The sequence below is a fragment of the Gastrolobium bilobum genome, unplaced genomic scaffold (assembly GCF_033153095.1).
Source record: "Gastrolobium bilobum isolate Gb01-03AN ecotype WA unplaced genomic scaffold, APGP_CSIRO_Gbil_v1 utg7782, whole genome shotgun sequence".
Classification (NCBI taxonomy): Eukaryota; Viridiplantae; Streptophyta; class Magnoliopsida; order Fabales; family Fabaceae; genus Gastrolobium; species Gastrolobium bilobum.
The window spans coordinates 379,476-395,524 of NW_026899380.1; the positions used below are offsets into that span (position 1 = coordinate 379,476).

The following is a 16,049-nucleotide window of genomic DNA, read 5'->3' on the forward strand; positions in this document are numbered from 1 at the left end:
TTTTTCTCATATTTTTATTAGAGTCCTTTTCGTCCCTGAGAATATTCACGAAGCCCATTTTGGTCCCCAACAATAAAAAGTCTCATTTTGGTCCTTAATTTTAGTTGAGCTATGACGACGTCATTAACAAGTCTGAGTGTATCGTTAAGTAGCTGACTCACAATCCACGTAGGACCAAAAACGAGTGGTTGAGCTACCTTCAATTTTTTTTTTCCCTCTTCTTCTCTTCAATGCAAGTTCTTCCACTTGCAGCACCAAAAGCTGAAACCTTGAACCTAGCATTGCAAGTTCTTCTCTCCAATGCAAGTTCTTCTCTGCAACGCCGGCACCGGCGCCGGAGATATCTCCAGCAGTTCCTTCATGTCCTCCGTTGCTGGTTATAAATAAATCTGGTTTAGCAGGATTTCTCTACCACGTTTCCACCGGTTGTAGAGTTTGCCTCAAATTCGGTTGTTTGTTATGAAGGGTTTCTTGTCACATAACATTTGCAGAGAAGAAGAGGAATGTGAAGATGCCAAACTAAAAGCCCATGATAGGAGCCTGAGGACCTATTTAAGCAATGGTGATACAAATGAAAGCACTAAAAGTGATTCTTCTGAAGTATGGTTTCACTCATTGGGGCTAGGGATTATTTTTGCTCGTTTATATATATATCCCAGTCTATAATTTTTATTTTTTTTAATATTTTGTTTGTCTTTGTATAACTTACTATCATGTTTTCATGATTAAACAATATAAAGGTTTTGAAGCAAAAAGAAGAAGAAAAATTTACAAGCTATACAAAGCTCTTTATGGTTTTAAACAATTACTAAAGAGTGTGGAACAAGAAGACTGGTGATTATTTCTTGCAAAATGGATATATAAAAACTCCATCTGAACCATCCCTCTATGTAAACAATCTATAGAAGCCGTGGTTGTTCAAGGCTAGATATAATGCATTCCAGATTAATGAATGCACGAAGCAAGATTCATTTTGCAGCAACTAAGATTGAGTACAGAGATTACATTTTCCATTTTTATTTCAGTGACCTTAATATACAGCACACACTACATACAGATTGAGTACTGAGATTACATTCGAAGATAAACAGTATTTATAGATATATGCATGAACAGGAGCGAGCATTACAAGAAGTAGGATTACAAAAGCGATTCAATTCTTGTTGGTTAAACCATATTCCTGAAGTCTAGTGAGTGCCTTTTCCAACTGACTCCACTTCTGCTCCAACGTCCCTATGTATCCTATTGACATTCCTATTAGACCTGGTGAGATTCCAGCAAGGAATTTTTCCTCAGAACTCAACTCACTGCTGGTGCTACTTCCAGAACAAGACATGAGGGTCTCATAGTAGCCCAAGCTAACAGCCATAAAACCAAATTGTCCATGGTTCTTGTTCTGCCCTAGGCAGATGTGTCCAATTAGGATTGGATGATTGATCTATGATTCATGTGTCTTCTCTAGATACCTATGAGTTAGGTATCTTAAGGACAACAGATCACACACTATCTGATGGCCTTAGCCTTGGGAAAAGTGTGTGTACTATTTAGGCTGCGTAAATATGTAAAAATAGATTAGGTCATACCTGTGGCATTTAGCTCCTATTTATAATACTTACATGTGGACCTGTGCTGATCATGGGCCTCACTGACCATGGGCCTCGTTCTAGTCCATAACTGTAAGTGGTTCATCAACGAGTTAGCCCTCTCTTCAGTTTCCATGTCAATGCAAAAAAGTCCACCGTACCCATAATCCTTGTTGTGCATGGATTTCAACAAATCATGATGTGGATGGTCTTCAAGACCAGGGTAGATAACCTTGAATCCTAAGTTTTTGAGCCTGGTTGCAAACACCTTTGCACGGTGACTATGTTCCTTCATCCTTAGCCCCAAGTGTGGGATTCTTTCAGATAGTTCAAATGCCACATTGGCGTTCATAGTTGAACCCAACAGCATTAGCGCCCTAGGGAAAGATCCAATCAGGCATCTGATATGGAGATTGAAAGACTCAAGGCTGAACTTGCAGCTTTGGCTAGGCAGGTGAATGTGTCTGACTTGGAAGCAAATTGTAAAGGAAAGCAAAAGAGGACAAGAGCTCTCAAAGGAAATCATTAGCATGAAAGAGGAAAGAGATGCACTCAAGACAGAATGTGACAGTCACAGGACTTTTCACAAGCGAATGGATGAGGCCAAAGTGAGTAACAGGTCACAATTGGAAAGTGGGGATCTTCGTACCCTTGTTGAAGAAATCAGACAAGAATTGAATTATGAGAAAGAGCTGAATGCAAATCTTCGATTACAGTTAAAGAAGACACAAGAATCAAACTCTGAACTAGTTCTTGCTGTGCAGGATCTGGATGCTTGTAACCCAAATCAGCAAATTAGAGGAGGAACTGGAGAAACAAGCCCAAGGATTTGAAGCTGATCTAGATGCTCTTACACGTGACAAAGTTGAGCAGGAGGAATTGTCGAATCAACTCAAGAAATAGTCAGAAGAATTCTCAAATTCTCTGGCGACCATCAAGGTACTTGAAACAACAAGGTAAGGAGGAGGATGAAGGTGGAACGTGCTTAGTGGACTCCCCAAACGTGCTTAGGAGAGGAGGATGAAGGATGAAGGATGAAGGTCTTAGCGTTGTAATCTCCGGATAAACTTCAAGTGGGAGAGAAGAGGGAAAAAAAAAAAACGAAGGTATCTCAACGATATCGTTTTTGGTCCCACGTGAAATGTTAGTCAGCTACTTAACGGTACACGTCGTAAAAACGTTAGTGACGTCGTCATAGCTCAACTAACAGAAAGACTAACGTGACACTATTTTTCTAAAATTAAAGACTAAAATAAACTTTTTTTATTGTTGGGGACTAAAAGAACTTCGTAAATATTGTCACGAACAAAAAAAAAGTATTTACTCTTTTTATTAAGAATAATAATAGTTGCATAGACGTACATTCGTATATTCTTCCCATACCTCTAGATAAATAAGGAAAAAACGCGGTGTGTGAATTCATATATTCTTTCCTCAAAAAATATGTTTCTTTGACCTGTATTTATAAGGTATATATTTAAAAATCATTAAATAAAAATAATTTTTTTTTCGGTAAGAAAAATTATAAATATTTTAATAATCGAAATAAACAATAAATATTATTTTCTAGAGAAAAGTTCAAAAAATTTCTTATGCTTTTGATTTGAATCACTTATTCCTTATTTTAGGGTTCGCTTTTTTTTGCAGTCAATATAGATAACCCAAAACGAATGTCGTTTTGGTATAGAAATCAATGTATTTTTCAACATCAACAACACCTTTATCCCAAATTAATTAGGGTCGGTGGTAGATGAACCCACATGAAAGATACAAAACGGTTGAAAAAAAGTTAAAAATAAATAAAAATAAAAAATAAAAATAAAATAAAAAAATAAAAAAGTAAAAAAGTAAAAAAGCCAAAAATAAATAAATAAAAATAAACAAATAAAATAAAAATATAAAATAAGATAAAATAAAATAACAATATATGTATATATAAATAAATAAAAGTAAAAAAGAAAGGGACAAGAAGAAGTGGGGGAAATGAAAGGGAAAAGGACTAAAAAGGGACCATCTGGAACATAGGAATAACAGCGGGTCTAACCCTCCACCATACTTATAGCTTTTCTCCATTCCGTTCTAAGACATACTGTCCGCCAATCTATATCTCACTCCATTAAATCTTGTTTTACTACTTTCCCCCAAGTAAGCTTCGGCCTACCTCTGCCTCTTTTTGTGTTGAGCTCTTGGTAACAAACTTCTGTTCTTACAGGAGCATCCATGGGTCTTCTCATCACGTGCCCAAACCACCTCAATCTATGTTCTCTCATCTTCTCGGCTACCGGTACTACTCCGACCTTTCGTCGAATATCTTCATTTCTTATCTTATCCATCCTTGTGTAACCACACATCCACCTTAACATCCTCATCTCTGCTACTCCCATCTTATGCTCATGTTGCCTATGTGCTGGCCAGCATTCTGCTCCATATAGCATTGTCGGTCTTACTGCCGTTTTATAGAATCTTCCTTTTAACTTCAGGGGGATTTTGCGGTCACACAAAAATGCAGATGCACTGCGCCATTTCATCCACCCTGCTCTGATTCTGTGATTTACATCCTCATCAATCTCACCACTGTTTTGTAAAATGGAGCCCAAGTATTTAAAAGCATTTTTTTTGGTACCTCTTGACCATTTAGATGCACAGGTTCTTGGTCCTCATCTCATACCAGAGAAGACTCACACTTCAGATACTCAGTCTTGCTTCGACTTAATGTGAATCCTCTGGATTTCAATGTGCTTCTCCACAATTCAAGTTTTCTATTAACACCCTCCTTGCTCTCATCAATAAGCACAATATCGTCTGCAAAAAGCATACACCATGGCACTTCCTCTTGAATATCTTTTGTTAGTTCATCCATAACTAAGGCAAAGAGGTAAGGACTTAGAGCCGACCCTTGGTGTACACCTACCGTGATAGGAAAATAACTTGATGATCCGTTACAAGCTTTTACACATGTAGTAGCCCCATCATACATATCCTTGATTGCCCTTACATACTTTAATGAAACCTTTTTCTTCTCCAGGACCCACCATAAAACTTTCCTTGGAACCCTATCGTATGCTTTCTCAAGGTCTATGAACACCATATGCAAGTCCTTTTTCTTTTCTCGGTATCTTTCCATTAGTTGTCGCATCAAGAAAATTGCTTCCATGGTACATCTTCCTGGCATAAATCCAAATTGATTTACAGAAACCTTGGTATCTCTCCTCAAGCGATGTTCAATAACCCTCTCCCACAACTTCATAGTATGGCTCATTAGCTTAATGCCTCTATAGTTTGAACAATTCTGTATATCTCCCTTGTTTTGTAGATAGGCACAATCATACTTTTCCTCCATACATCAGGCATCTTATTCATCTGGGGAATCTTATTAAAAAGATTGGTCAACCATTTTATTGCCACATCCCCCAGGCCTCTCCACACTTCAATAGGGACACCATCAGGCCCTAAGGCTTTATTAGTCTTCATCCTCTTTAAAGCCTCCTTAACTTCATGTGTATTAATTCTGCGTACAAATCTTCTATTCATATCATCACACGCGTCCTCTAAGTCCACCTCGCTTGTATCTCCATCCCCATTATACAGCTTGTTGAAGTATTTCAACCATCTTTCATTTACATCTTCATCTCTCACCAGAAGTTTTTGATTTTCATCGTTGATGCATCTAACTTGGGTGAGGTCTTTACTTTTCTTATCCCTTATCTTTGCAAGTTTATAAATACCTCTTTCACCATCCTTGCTCCCAAGATTTTTATACAACTCGTCGAAAACCTTGCCTCTAGCTTCTCGCACTGCTTTCTTTGCATTTTTTCTCGCCAATCTAAACTTTTGCAGGTTCTCTGCACTGGGACTTTTATCCAAAGATCTAAAGCACTCCTTCTTATGTTTAATTGCCTCTTGCACCTCTCCATTCCACCACCATGTTTCCTTTGTATGAAATCCATTTCCTTTGCTTTCTCCCAACACCCTCCTTCCCAAATTTTGAATACACTTAGCCATCTCATTCCATGTTGCATTTACTCCTCCATCAAACTCCCAAGGTCCTTCGTGCAACATTCTATCATTGAACTCTCTCTCTTTTCCCTCCTTAAGCTTCCACCACCTTATCCTTGGATTCTGAGCCCTCTTCTTCATTGTACGTACTTTGTTGAACCGAACATCCAAGACTACCAGCTTATGTTGCGTAGCGACACACTCTCCAGGGTAGACCTTACATTCGACACAAGAAGTTCTATCTTCTCTTCTAGCCAGAAAGAAATCAATCTGACTACGATTATGGCCACTATGAAAAGTGATTAGGTGTGACTCCTTTTTTTGAAAAAAGGTGTTCACTAACATCAAATCGGAGGCTAGTGCAACATTCAAGATATCTTCTCCAGTCTCGTTTCTCGTCCCATAGCCAAAACCTCCATGGATTCTATCAAAACCTCCATTGCTTTTACCAACATGACCATTTAGATCTCCTCCTACAAAAATCTTCTCCTCTCGAGGTATTCCCTTCAAAACCTCCTCCAAGTCTTCCCAAAATTGGCTTTTATCAGTTGGTTGCAATCCAATTTGGGGTGCATACACACTGAGGATATTCAGGATTAAGTCACCCACAACAAGCTTAACCAGAATAATCCTGTCGCCTTTCCTTTTGACGTTCACAACTTTATCTCTGAAACTTTTATCGATCATAATTCCAACACCATTTCGACTCTTGTTCGTACCTGTGTACCATAACTTGAAACCAGTTCCATCCACTTCCTTGGCCTTTTCTCCAGCCCACTTAGTTTCTTGCAAACACACAATATTCACTTTCCTTCTAGCAAAAACATCTGCCAACTCCCTCAATTTACCCGTTAAGGTTCCTATGTTCCAGCTTCCTAATCTCATCCTTAACCCCTGGGCTGTGCTTTCCCGCCACGCTCGCCCATCTGCGTGTTGGGACCCTGGCATACTTCTCACCAAATCCGGGTGAAGACCTGGCGCCTTGCCTTGGAGCAAGGACCCTAGCCCACTTTTCACTACACCCCGGGCCCGATGCAGCGCCTTTCCTTGTGGCAAGGACCCTAGCCCATTTTTCGCTAGACCCGGGGCCCGATGCAATTTATTTTTGTATCAACTCAATGTATTTTTCGCTTCACCAAATCAATGTATTTTTGTAATTATTATTTATTTTAAGGTTATAATAGTCTTTCTTATTGTAATTTCTTAATTTTTCAACTTAAAACGACGTCGTTTTGACTTTGAGAGTGAATGTAAATAACTTATCTACATTCACTGTATAAATTTTTAGGCCTTTTTTTTAATCATTTATCTTTCTACGATTTTTTCCATCCAAACTCATTCTTAACACTATTAAGAACTTAACTAATTGTCCACAATTTTTTTTAACTAATTTACCTATTTTACCCTTCTAATCTGCTTATAGAAGAAAATAAATTGATGAGAAAAAAATAAAAATCAAATCAAATATGTTAGAAACTTACAGTATTTACATAAAGAATAAAAAAATTAAAAATAGAAGAAAAAATTTAAATATATCTATATCAAAAAGAAGAAAATTCAATGAGGACAGAAAAAAGAAGATAAAACTAAATATATTTAAACTTACATCAGTAATAGAAAAGACTAAAAAAAGTAATAAAAAAGAGAAAAATATTTGTCCTTTTAAAGGATATAACTATATTATTTTAGATACTAATATTTGATTTTCATCAACCAACGGTAATAATTTATTTGGTCAAACTTATTAATTAATTAGTAATATCCTTTAAATTATAACCTTCGATTAACGAAAATCAACGGTTGCAATCTAAAATGACACAAAATTATATCATTTAAAAGGTAAAATAATTTTTCCATAAAAAAATAAAAAATATAGAAAAAAATAAATAGAAGAAAAATAATTAGTTTTTAAGTTTTTAATATTTTTTGTCTTATTTTTTCTTCAATTTTTTTCTTTTTTGTCTTCAATGTATTTTCTTCCTTTAGATTTTTTTTTTGTGTGATAATTCTTTCCTTTTGATTTAAACATATTTGATCTTATTTTTTTATTTTATTTTTTTCACTTTTAATTTTTTTTTTCACGGTTAAAAGAAATATGAGAAAAAATAAGATAAAAAATAAATAGAAGAAAAAGAAATTATTATTATATGTTTCCAACATATATTTTCATATTTGTTTTTCTATTTTTTATCTTCATTCTCTTTTCTTTTTTTATTTAGATTATTTTCATTTTTTTTAATCTTTTATGTGACTATTGTAAGTTTTTATTATATTTGATCTTATTTTTTTCTTCTTCTTTTTGTCCTCAATTTATTTTGACATATTTGAATTTTTTTCTTCTAATTTTATATTTTGTACTTTTAATTTTTTATGTAAGTGTTATAAGCTTTTATGATATTTTGTCTTTTATTTTTTTGTAACATTTTATTTTAATTTTTCTAAAATGGGTAAAATAGAAAATTTAGTTAAGTTTCTAACCATTTTAAGAATTAATTTTGATGGAAAAAATCATAGAAGATAAGTGATTAAAAAAATATATGAAGAGTTAAGTGATTCAAAACAAAACCGTAAGAAGTGTTTGAACTTTTCCATATTTTCTATTCTCAAAACGTGAGGACTGAAGAAAACAAAAGTATAATTACTCTAAACAAAAACTTTATCCTATTTTCTATTCTCTCTCTTACTCGTTTATTTTTATGTGAATTTCACACACAATAATTGCGAGAAAAACAGAAATATTAAATCATTCTAATATTGTGAGATTAAAAGAAGGGTTCGCTTTTTCTGCTGTTACTGCAGATAATTATCTGCAGTAAGTCCAATACGACATCGTTTTGAGATGGAAATCATGATATTTTTGTAATTTTAATTTATTTTAGGGTTATAATAGTCTTTATATTTATAATTTTTTAAGATTTCAATACCAAAACGACGTCGTTTTGGGAATAAATGCAGATAACTTATCTGCATTAACTGCAGAAACATTTTTCCCTTAAAAGAATTATAAGAATCATGTTGCAGGAATGTTATTGTTCATTTTTACAATCATTTTTTAATTATGTACTCTCAAGAGTACATAGTTAAAAAAAAAATTTAGGCTCATGAATTTTTATAATTTTTGTTGTCGGGGTAAACAGAAAGGTAACGAGGGTTGGGTTTTAGACCCATGAATAATTGATGTTAGGGTTGGACTCATGAATAACTGCTATTAGGGTTTTCTATTTATATTCCTCTTATAAACCGAGAGACTTGTAATTAGTGACAATGATGTGAATATAGTACAAACAAATTGGACATAGCCTACATTGGGTGAACCAGGGTAAATCACCGTGTTAATTCTTTCTCTCATTTTCTTTTCGTTTGCAATTTGTGTGTGATTGTCGATTATACCAATGGTGGATTTCACATTTGAGAGAGAGATTGTTGAAATATTCAAGTGGGATGAATTCCACATTAATTGATATGAGCTAGGTGAAAAGTATATAAGTGGGAGGACCCATGAACCCAACCTTAAAGTTTTGAGTTAACAATGATGTTGATGTTCGGCCTATTTAGTATATTTGATCCGCTTATATCATTGATGGTGGTCCCTACGTAAGTTAGGCTCGAGGTAGCATTATAATCCGCTAGGAGACGGGTTGAGTTATTGGGTCACATTGACAATTCTCGTGATATTCTAGTAACTTTTGACGTAAAAACAATTTCTACATAAAAAAACACGAATACTTTTCCCTTAAAAGGAAAAAGTTAGAGATAGTTTTGGAAACAAATTTGAAATAGCAAACCGAGTCGCGTGTTGATGATAGTTGTATGAAACTTATGAGGAAGGGGAGCATTGAATACCAAATGGTTTTTCTTGAATGACTATTCTTGTAAAACGCACCCTGAATTGAATATTCAATGGGGACGGCTGAGTTTTCATCGCATCGCTCTGTGCTGCATTGCATTGCGTTTTCTGAGATGGAAAAGAAAACCGTTCAACAAACCAAAAGTCCAACCCCTGAAGCTTATTTCGCTGATTATAAATTATTGCTCTCTTCTCCCTTCAACCTCTCAAGATAACACGGTATTTGCTCAGCAAACTAAACGAGTTTTTTTTTTCCTTTTGGTAGGTTAAACGAGTTTTATTTGAGCTTTGCCATTGTTAATTTGTGATCCCTTTTAGGTTTCAATTATAAGAGCCGTTTCCTTTTCCCAAAAAAACATACCACTAAATGGAAGGCGAAACCATTGAATTACTGAGTGCAGTCGAGGATCAACATGGAGGAGTTCTTCTAAACGTGGAAGGGCCTCTTGATCCTATGCTCTTTCCTTCTATTTTGGAAGCTAAAATTTCAAATTTGAGGCAACAGGTAGGTTTTCAATGCTGCAATTCAGTAATCTAGTTACTAATCACCATCCCTGTTATATCATTTATTCGAAACGTGTTTTTAAGGGAAAGAAGGGAGTGTGGATCAAGTTGCCCATTCAACATTCAAATCTTGTTGATTCTGCGGTGAAGGTAAATATATATTTTCTGCAACATAGCTGATAAAATGCCTGAGTGACTGAATCCTAAGAAGCCATTTTATTATGATGATTCTCATGCTTATTTTGCAGGCTGGATTTAGGTACCACCACGCTGAACCAGATTACTTGATGCTTGTATATTGGATTCCTGATACTCCTGATAGCCTTCCCGCAAATGCTTCACATCGCGTCGGTGTTGGTGCTTTTGTCATCAACAACAAGAGGGAGGTAATCTTTCTTTGTTGAAAAAAGCTTTTTGAAGTTTGTTTATCTTAAATATACGAGTAAGGATTATCTGTTCTTAATTTCATTTAAAGCATATGGTTATTTTAATTCACTCAAATTCAAGGGTAGATGTATTTGTAAGCATATCTTTTTCAGCTCATTTTAAAGGGACGCAATTTTCCTTTGTTTTTGTTTTCCAATTTTCACTGGTTTAGCAATTTCTTTTTTCCCGCTGTTCATCATGGATTTTTGAAGTTCAAATTTTGCTGCCTGCGAAGTATATTGGGAAAATAACACAACTTTGACTGTACTTTTCCACATCTTGAAACTTACATGTTACAAACATATCTTAGACCAGTCTTATGACTTCTGCATGGAGCTTATTTTCTTGCAAAGAAATTAACGCGTGATAGTCAAAATAAAATAAAAATTATGGTGAATGTTTAAATATTGTGTCTTATAATATGTTAAGCTTTTGAAAGCACCTGGAAATCTACTATGGTATAATTTCTGGAACACCTGAAAAATCACAGTTGAATTTGGTCCTTCTCCTTTCGTGCACGAAAGTACAAGTCTTCATGTAAGGACGCGTGTTAAAAAATGTTAGTGATTAAATTCCTCTGTCTCAAACTTTTAGGAGGTGTTTGATAGAAGATAAATTTTTATTTATCTGAGAAATTTTTTTTTACTGCAATATAGTGGAAAATAAATTCTTCAGAAATTTTACTAAAAAAGTGTTTGGTAAGGTCAGATCTTCCCGAGATTTTATGCTTAAATTTACTGAGTATGTATTTGGTTGATTGTGAAATATTAGTAGGAATGAAACATGACCTCACACATTTACCCTTTGTATGTTCAGAAGGATATGACACAATGCATCAATAGGGTTATTTTGGTCTATTGTTTGCACTTTTTGTTCCATTTCTTTTGGAAAAGAAGAATTCCAACTTATTTTTGGTATTTTGAGGTTGGAATTTTGGTACACTTTTGCACTATGGATGGAAATCCCGAAAAATTTGTTTCCCAAGATAATTTTAATTTTTTGGATACCAAACATTGCAATCTTAGACTACCAATTCAGAATCCTAGGCATTTGGAAATTTGCCTCCTACCAAACGGCCCGTAAGATTTTGTATAGCTTTCACTACAAGACATTCTGCGTCTGCAGTTAAATTTTTTCGTTGACTACTTCAGACCTTTTGGGCTAGAGTGAACCCCATATTTCCAGGGAGTAACTTTTTTTCTTTGTTCAACTTGTTCCCTTTGATCATCAACCTGTAGTCCATCTCAGCCTTCATTCTGTGGTTATCCTACTACTCTCTTATTGCTAAATAAAATCTGGTATTTTGTTCAGTGATCATTCAGCTTCCTTAATATGTTATGATGTTAAAACTGTCTTGTTTCATTTGATAGGTGCTTGTGGTTCAGGAAACCGGTGGCAAGTTCAGGGGCACAGGTGTATGGAAGATGCCTACAGGAGCTGTTAATGAAGTATATCAAAATGATTACAGATCAAATTATTATACTTTCTAAAATTATATTTTGATACATTTTAATTCCTTTTGCAGGGTGAGGATATTTGTAATGCTGCAATTAGAGAAGTCAAAGAAGAGACGGGGGTAAGTACACACATAACCAATATATAGTGCAGAGTAAATTGCGTTCCGCTTGAAGTTTGTCAAAATAATAACAACTTTTAAACTTAATTATACATTACCCTCCATTTTCTCATTCTCTAACAGATAGTTATACCGTTAATTATATTCAAAAAGAAAAAAAAAACTAACCTTTAATTAATTTTATCATTTCCTTTACAAAACTTAGTTTTAAATATAAAGATGAAAAATATTATAAAGAGGAGCATAATTCATGTGTGTATTTATTATACTTTAATAAATAATTGATATACCATGATGTCCTTTTATCGTTGTTTTGTTTCCTTTATCATGTCCTCTAGCTTTTCTGCTTATAATCAAAGACTTTGTTTCCTTTCAGAAAACAAAAAAAAACTTTGTTTCCAAATTCCAATTGCACCCAAAAAAAAAAAAAGGAATATGCTTCTTTATTTTGTCATTTATTATTTTTTGTGAATTTTTAATTTTCTCTTTATTAGCTGGAATTTCTTCTAGCATTACAAACCATAAACTTGTTTTAAAGCTTGAAATTTCGAATTACACTTTTTTTTAAAATATTTAAAATTGAATAATATTATTTAGCAAATTTTAATTCAAGTACTCAACTAATACCATGTATATTATGTATTTTGGTGCTTTTAAACCCAAGCAAGATATTATGTATTTTTGAACTAAAGGTACATTTATATTGGGACATGATCATGTTACACACATACAAGGGAATAAATAATTAAAATTAAGTATAATTTTTTTTTTCAATTTTATTGAGACATATGTAACAACAAATAATCGGTATCCGAGCCTAGTATAAATAATTAAAATTAAAGTTGGGCGAAATTAAATTGATATGTAACAAAAGCACATTTCACTAATTTATTTTCTAATAAAATTTTCGAAAACAGACCTAACTTTTTTTTTTTCAATTTTATTATCGGTACCCAAGCCGATTTAATTCAGTTAAGCATTATCCAATCCGTATCGAAAGATTCGAAACAGTTTTCGCAATACATATTTTATTGTATTTTTCAAATTTTATATGGCCATGACGTATCCTACGGCTACCAGTACTATGTCATAGCCATTTCGAATAAATAAAAAAATTAGACACATGGAGACACGTGCAGCACGCAATGACACGCCGATAAGACACAAACGGTGTGTTCGTGCTTTTATATGATGAATTAGACCTCAATTCATGTCCCCGTATATTAAAACCAGACAAATTAATCTTGTGTTAATCCCATGGCAGAAATTTGTCTTCATACTTGGTATATTATTATGATGTATGTCTTGTATAGAAAATATTTAAAGAATGTGATTTGTTTAGAAGCAATTGAACTCAGAGACTCAACAGATTAAGCAAAATGAAAAAAGAAAAAGAAAAAAAAAGAGGGTGTATTTTTAAGATAATACACAACAGTGTTAGGAGAGTGTAATTTATAGTTTATCTGTTCCATGTTTTTTGGAAACTTTCAAAGTCTAATGCAACTATTCTTTTATTCTTCTTTTAGATAGAGACGAAGTTTGTTGAAGTTTTGGCATTCAGGTAAAACAGTAACTTCATCGACTAGCATGTGGTGTTCTGTCAAAAAAGCATCTGCATTTTTACACAAGAACCATCATGTTGTTATGCATATAATTTGCACTATTTTGTTCTCTGAAATCTAAATTAATATTGTCTGTCCTTCACCGTCTTTGTCTTTTTGGTATCAGGCAAAGCCATAAGTCTTTCTTCGAGAAATCAGATTTGTTCTTTGTTTGCATGTTGCAACCTCAATCCTTTGACATTCAGAGTCAAGCTTCAGAAATTGTGGCAGCTCAGGTACATGCTGTTTGGTCAATTGAAATGGATTTCACTAATTTTCAGTAGAGTAGCATTCTAAGTTTCGAACATGTAGCTTTCATTCTTCATTTAAATGTTTCCAAGGCTGCATACTGATAATCTATCATGCCATTGATACCTATCATGCCATTGATACCCGAAAGATTTTGATTCTTTCAAACTACTGCCGCTTATCTTTATTATGATTCTTTGTAACTACAGTAGCGAACATTCTGACATCGTTTGTATTTCTATTCAGTGGATGCCAGTTGAAGATTATGCAGCCCAGCCTTTTGTGCAAGAAAATGAGCTCTTTGACTTTATTACGAAAATATGCTTATCAAAGTTGGATGGCAACTACACTGGCTTTTCTACCGTACTTACTCATACATCTTCTGGCAAAAAAACATATCTGTACTTTAACAACCGGGATGCTAGCCCCTTGTTAGCTTCCAAACATGAGCAAGCTTGACATATACTTGTTAGCCCCTTGTCAGACCCTTGTAAGCTTGACATATACTTATTGAGCTTTAATTTAAAGGGAATGATGTCATAGAATACTAAGAAATTTTAAGGAAACTCCTAATAAATCCCACCTATGTTAGAAGAAAAAATAAATGTTCAGACCAAGTAGGCAGGAGAACAAAATAAATAAATGCAATTAGGAATATCCCAATCAACTAGGATATTCCTACTTGTTTGAGAATAGGGAGAGGGAGGGAAGAAAAAGGATTGAGAATTTTGTAATCAAGAGAGAGATAGTAGGCCAGAGACGTTCTCTGGAGAAGAAGAGTGGTGGTGTAAATTTCATTGTATTCTTTGAGCAACGGCATTTTCTTGCTGTCCTGAATAATATGTTATGTCCTCTTCCTATTTTTTATTCTTTTGACACCAATATATTATTGGGATGAAAGCTTCAGGAGTGAAGTTCCACATTGTTAAAATTGTATTAAATTCTAATCATACAGGGTAGTGTTATATTTACAAACTTTTTCTTTACAAACTCTTACAAATACACTCTTAAGTATAGTATTATTGGTCAGATATAGTGTAGTTTGTAAGTTTGTAAAAAAAAAATTTGTCGATATAACTCTACTCTAGATTTAAATAGAAACTAAAATAATATAAACCAAGCGCAAAGTTTATGAATGCACTGGATTCAGACAAAGTGTCTAATGTATAACTTTTCTTGAACTCATTCATTATGAAAATATTTTTTCATGTTGATAGAGACATTATGTCTCATGTCATCGAGATAAACATTTGGGGCCTACATTTTATAAAAAGATCCACATATTTATTTCTATGACATGAGATAAGATGTCTCTAACAATATGAGATTAATAAGACTCTTCTTTTAATTATTTACGTCTTTTATATGTGATTATCGGCTTTTTTATTTCTTTTTATCTTTGGTTTGGGATTGGCATTTTTTTTCTTTATTATTTTTTTCAATGCTTACTCTATTCAAAACTTTGGTACTATAGGAGTACCCAAGTGGGTGCTTCATTTTTTTATAATTGAAAAAAATTTCACAACTTTGAAATTTTTTTCCTTACATTTTGAATTTTTTTCTTTTTGAAAAAAAAAATGTACTCAATTAGATACATTCGGTGCATACAAATTTTTTTTCTATTTACTTTAATTACAATCTTAAATAATATTTGTCTTTTTATTTTATTTTATTTTGTTTCAAGTTATGGGTAGCTAGACCAGATTTTACTTTTTGAAGTTCCATTTTTTCATACTAAGGAAAAAAAGAAGAAGAAATTTTCCGTTTTGCCCAAGTTACTATATCAGTAAACCGTACACGTTTGTTAGGTGGCCATATTTATCATACTATATCATTCAATCAAAGGGAGATGCAATTAAAAAATGAATAAGAGGAAATAAGAGAAATTTTCATCAAGTTACATAATCTTCACCTGACTAGGCAACTACAAATGACATAGTGATAAAAGAATTAACGCAAGATGATTTGTTTAAACCTCGTTTCAACTTTATATCAAAAAAGTACACTTCATATGTCCAAAAATAAAATAAAATGCATTCATCGAATCATATGAGTATTGATTAATATAAACTAAATACTGATCTACCCACACTGGAAAAAAAAAAGGCCAATTCAATAATTCAGAAAAAAAAGGACAGTGCAGTGCCTCAAACTTGTCGTGTCACCGTTTTATTTCCTTCATAAATAATATCAAAGGAAAAGAAAAGAATCTCTAACATGAACATTGACCATAGAATGATCACTTCATGGCATGCAAATTGCAAGCA

The 16,049-nt window shown here is 33.6% G+C and overlaps 3 protein-coding genes across 3 annotated transcripts; 1 reads left to right on the forward strand and 2 right to left on the reverse strand.

The window, feature by feature from the left end:
* Window positions 1-1,153: 1,153 nt before the first annotated feature.
* On the reverse strand, window positions 1,154-1,953 carry LOC133290050 (methionine gamma-lyase-like). The gene is made up of 2 exons (XM_061488104.1): window positions 1,617-1,953; window positions 1,154-1,401 (listed from the first exon to the last, which is right to left on the reverse strand). The coding sequence occupies exons 1-2, from the start codon at window positions 1,951-1,953 to the stop codon at window positions 1,154-1,156; spliced, it is 585 nt and encodes a 194-aa protein (XP_061344088.1).
* Window positions 1,954-3,017: 1,064 nt separating this feature from the next.
* LOC133290051 (uncharacterized) lies at window positions 3,018-6,464 on the reverse strand. Its single transcript, XM_061488105.1, has 2 exons — window positions 5,923-6,464; window positions 3,018-3,039 (listed from the first exon to the last, which is right to left on the reverse strand). The coding sequence occupies exons 1-2, from the start codon at window positions 6,462-6,464 to the stop codon at window positions 3,018-3,020; spliced, it is 564 nt and encodes a 187-aa protein (XP_061344089.1).
* Window positions 6,465-9,457: 2,993 nt separating this feature from the next.
* Window positions 9,458-14,493, forward strand: LOC133290086 (nudix hydrolase 2-like). The gene is made up of 9 exons (XM_061488146.1): window positions 9,458-9,645; window positions 9,745-9,931; window positions 10,015-10,080; window positions 10,179-10,316; window positions 11,727-11,804; window positions 11,882-11,932; window positions 13,459-13,493; window positions 13,661-13,769; window positions 14,029-14,493. The coding sequence occupies exons 2-9, from the start codon at window positions 9,794-9,796 to the stop codon at window positions 14,239-14,241; spliced, it is 828 nt and encodes a 275-aa protein (XP_061344130.1). The 5' UTR covers window positions 9,458-9,645; window positions 9,745-9,793; the 3' UTR covers window positions 14,242-14,493.
* The last annotated feature ends 1,556 nt before the right edge of the window (window positions 14,494-16,049 follow it).

Coding starts and splice junctions, on each gene's coding strand:
- LOC133290050 (XM_061488104.1), bottom strand. CDS start 1,953: ATGCTGTTGGGTTCAACTATGAACGCCAATGTGGCATTTGAACTATCT. Junction 1,402..1,616: donor TGATCAGCACAGGTCCACAT/GTAAGTATTATA, acceptor ACATCTGCCTAG/GGCAGAACAAGAACCATGGA.
- LOC133290051 (XM_061488105.1), bottom strand. CDS start 6,464: ATGAGATTAGGAAGCTGGAACATAGGAACCTTAACGGGTAAATTGAGG. Junction 3,040..5,922: donor GCACTAGCCTCCGATTTGAT/GTTAGTGAACAC, acceptor TTATAAATACAG/GTCAAAGAAACATATTTTTT.
- LOC133290086 (XM_061488146.1), top strand. CDS start 9,794: ATGGAAGGCGAAACCATTGAATTACTGAGTGCAGTCGAGGATCAACAT. Junction 10,081..10,178: donor TTGTTGATTCTGCGGTGAAG/GTAAATATATAT, acceptor CTTATTTTGCAG/GCTGGATTTAGGTACCACCA. Junction 10,317..11,726: donor TCATCAACAACAAGAGGGAG/GTAATCTTTCTT, acceptor TTCATTTGATAG/GTGCTTGTGGTTCAGGAAAC.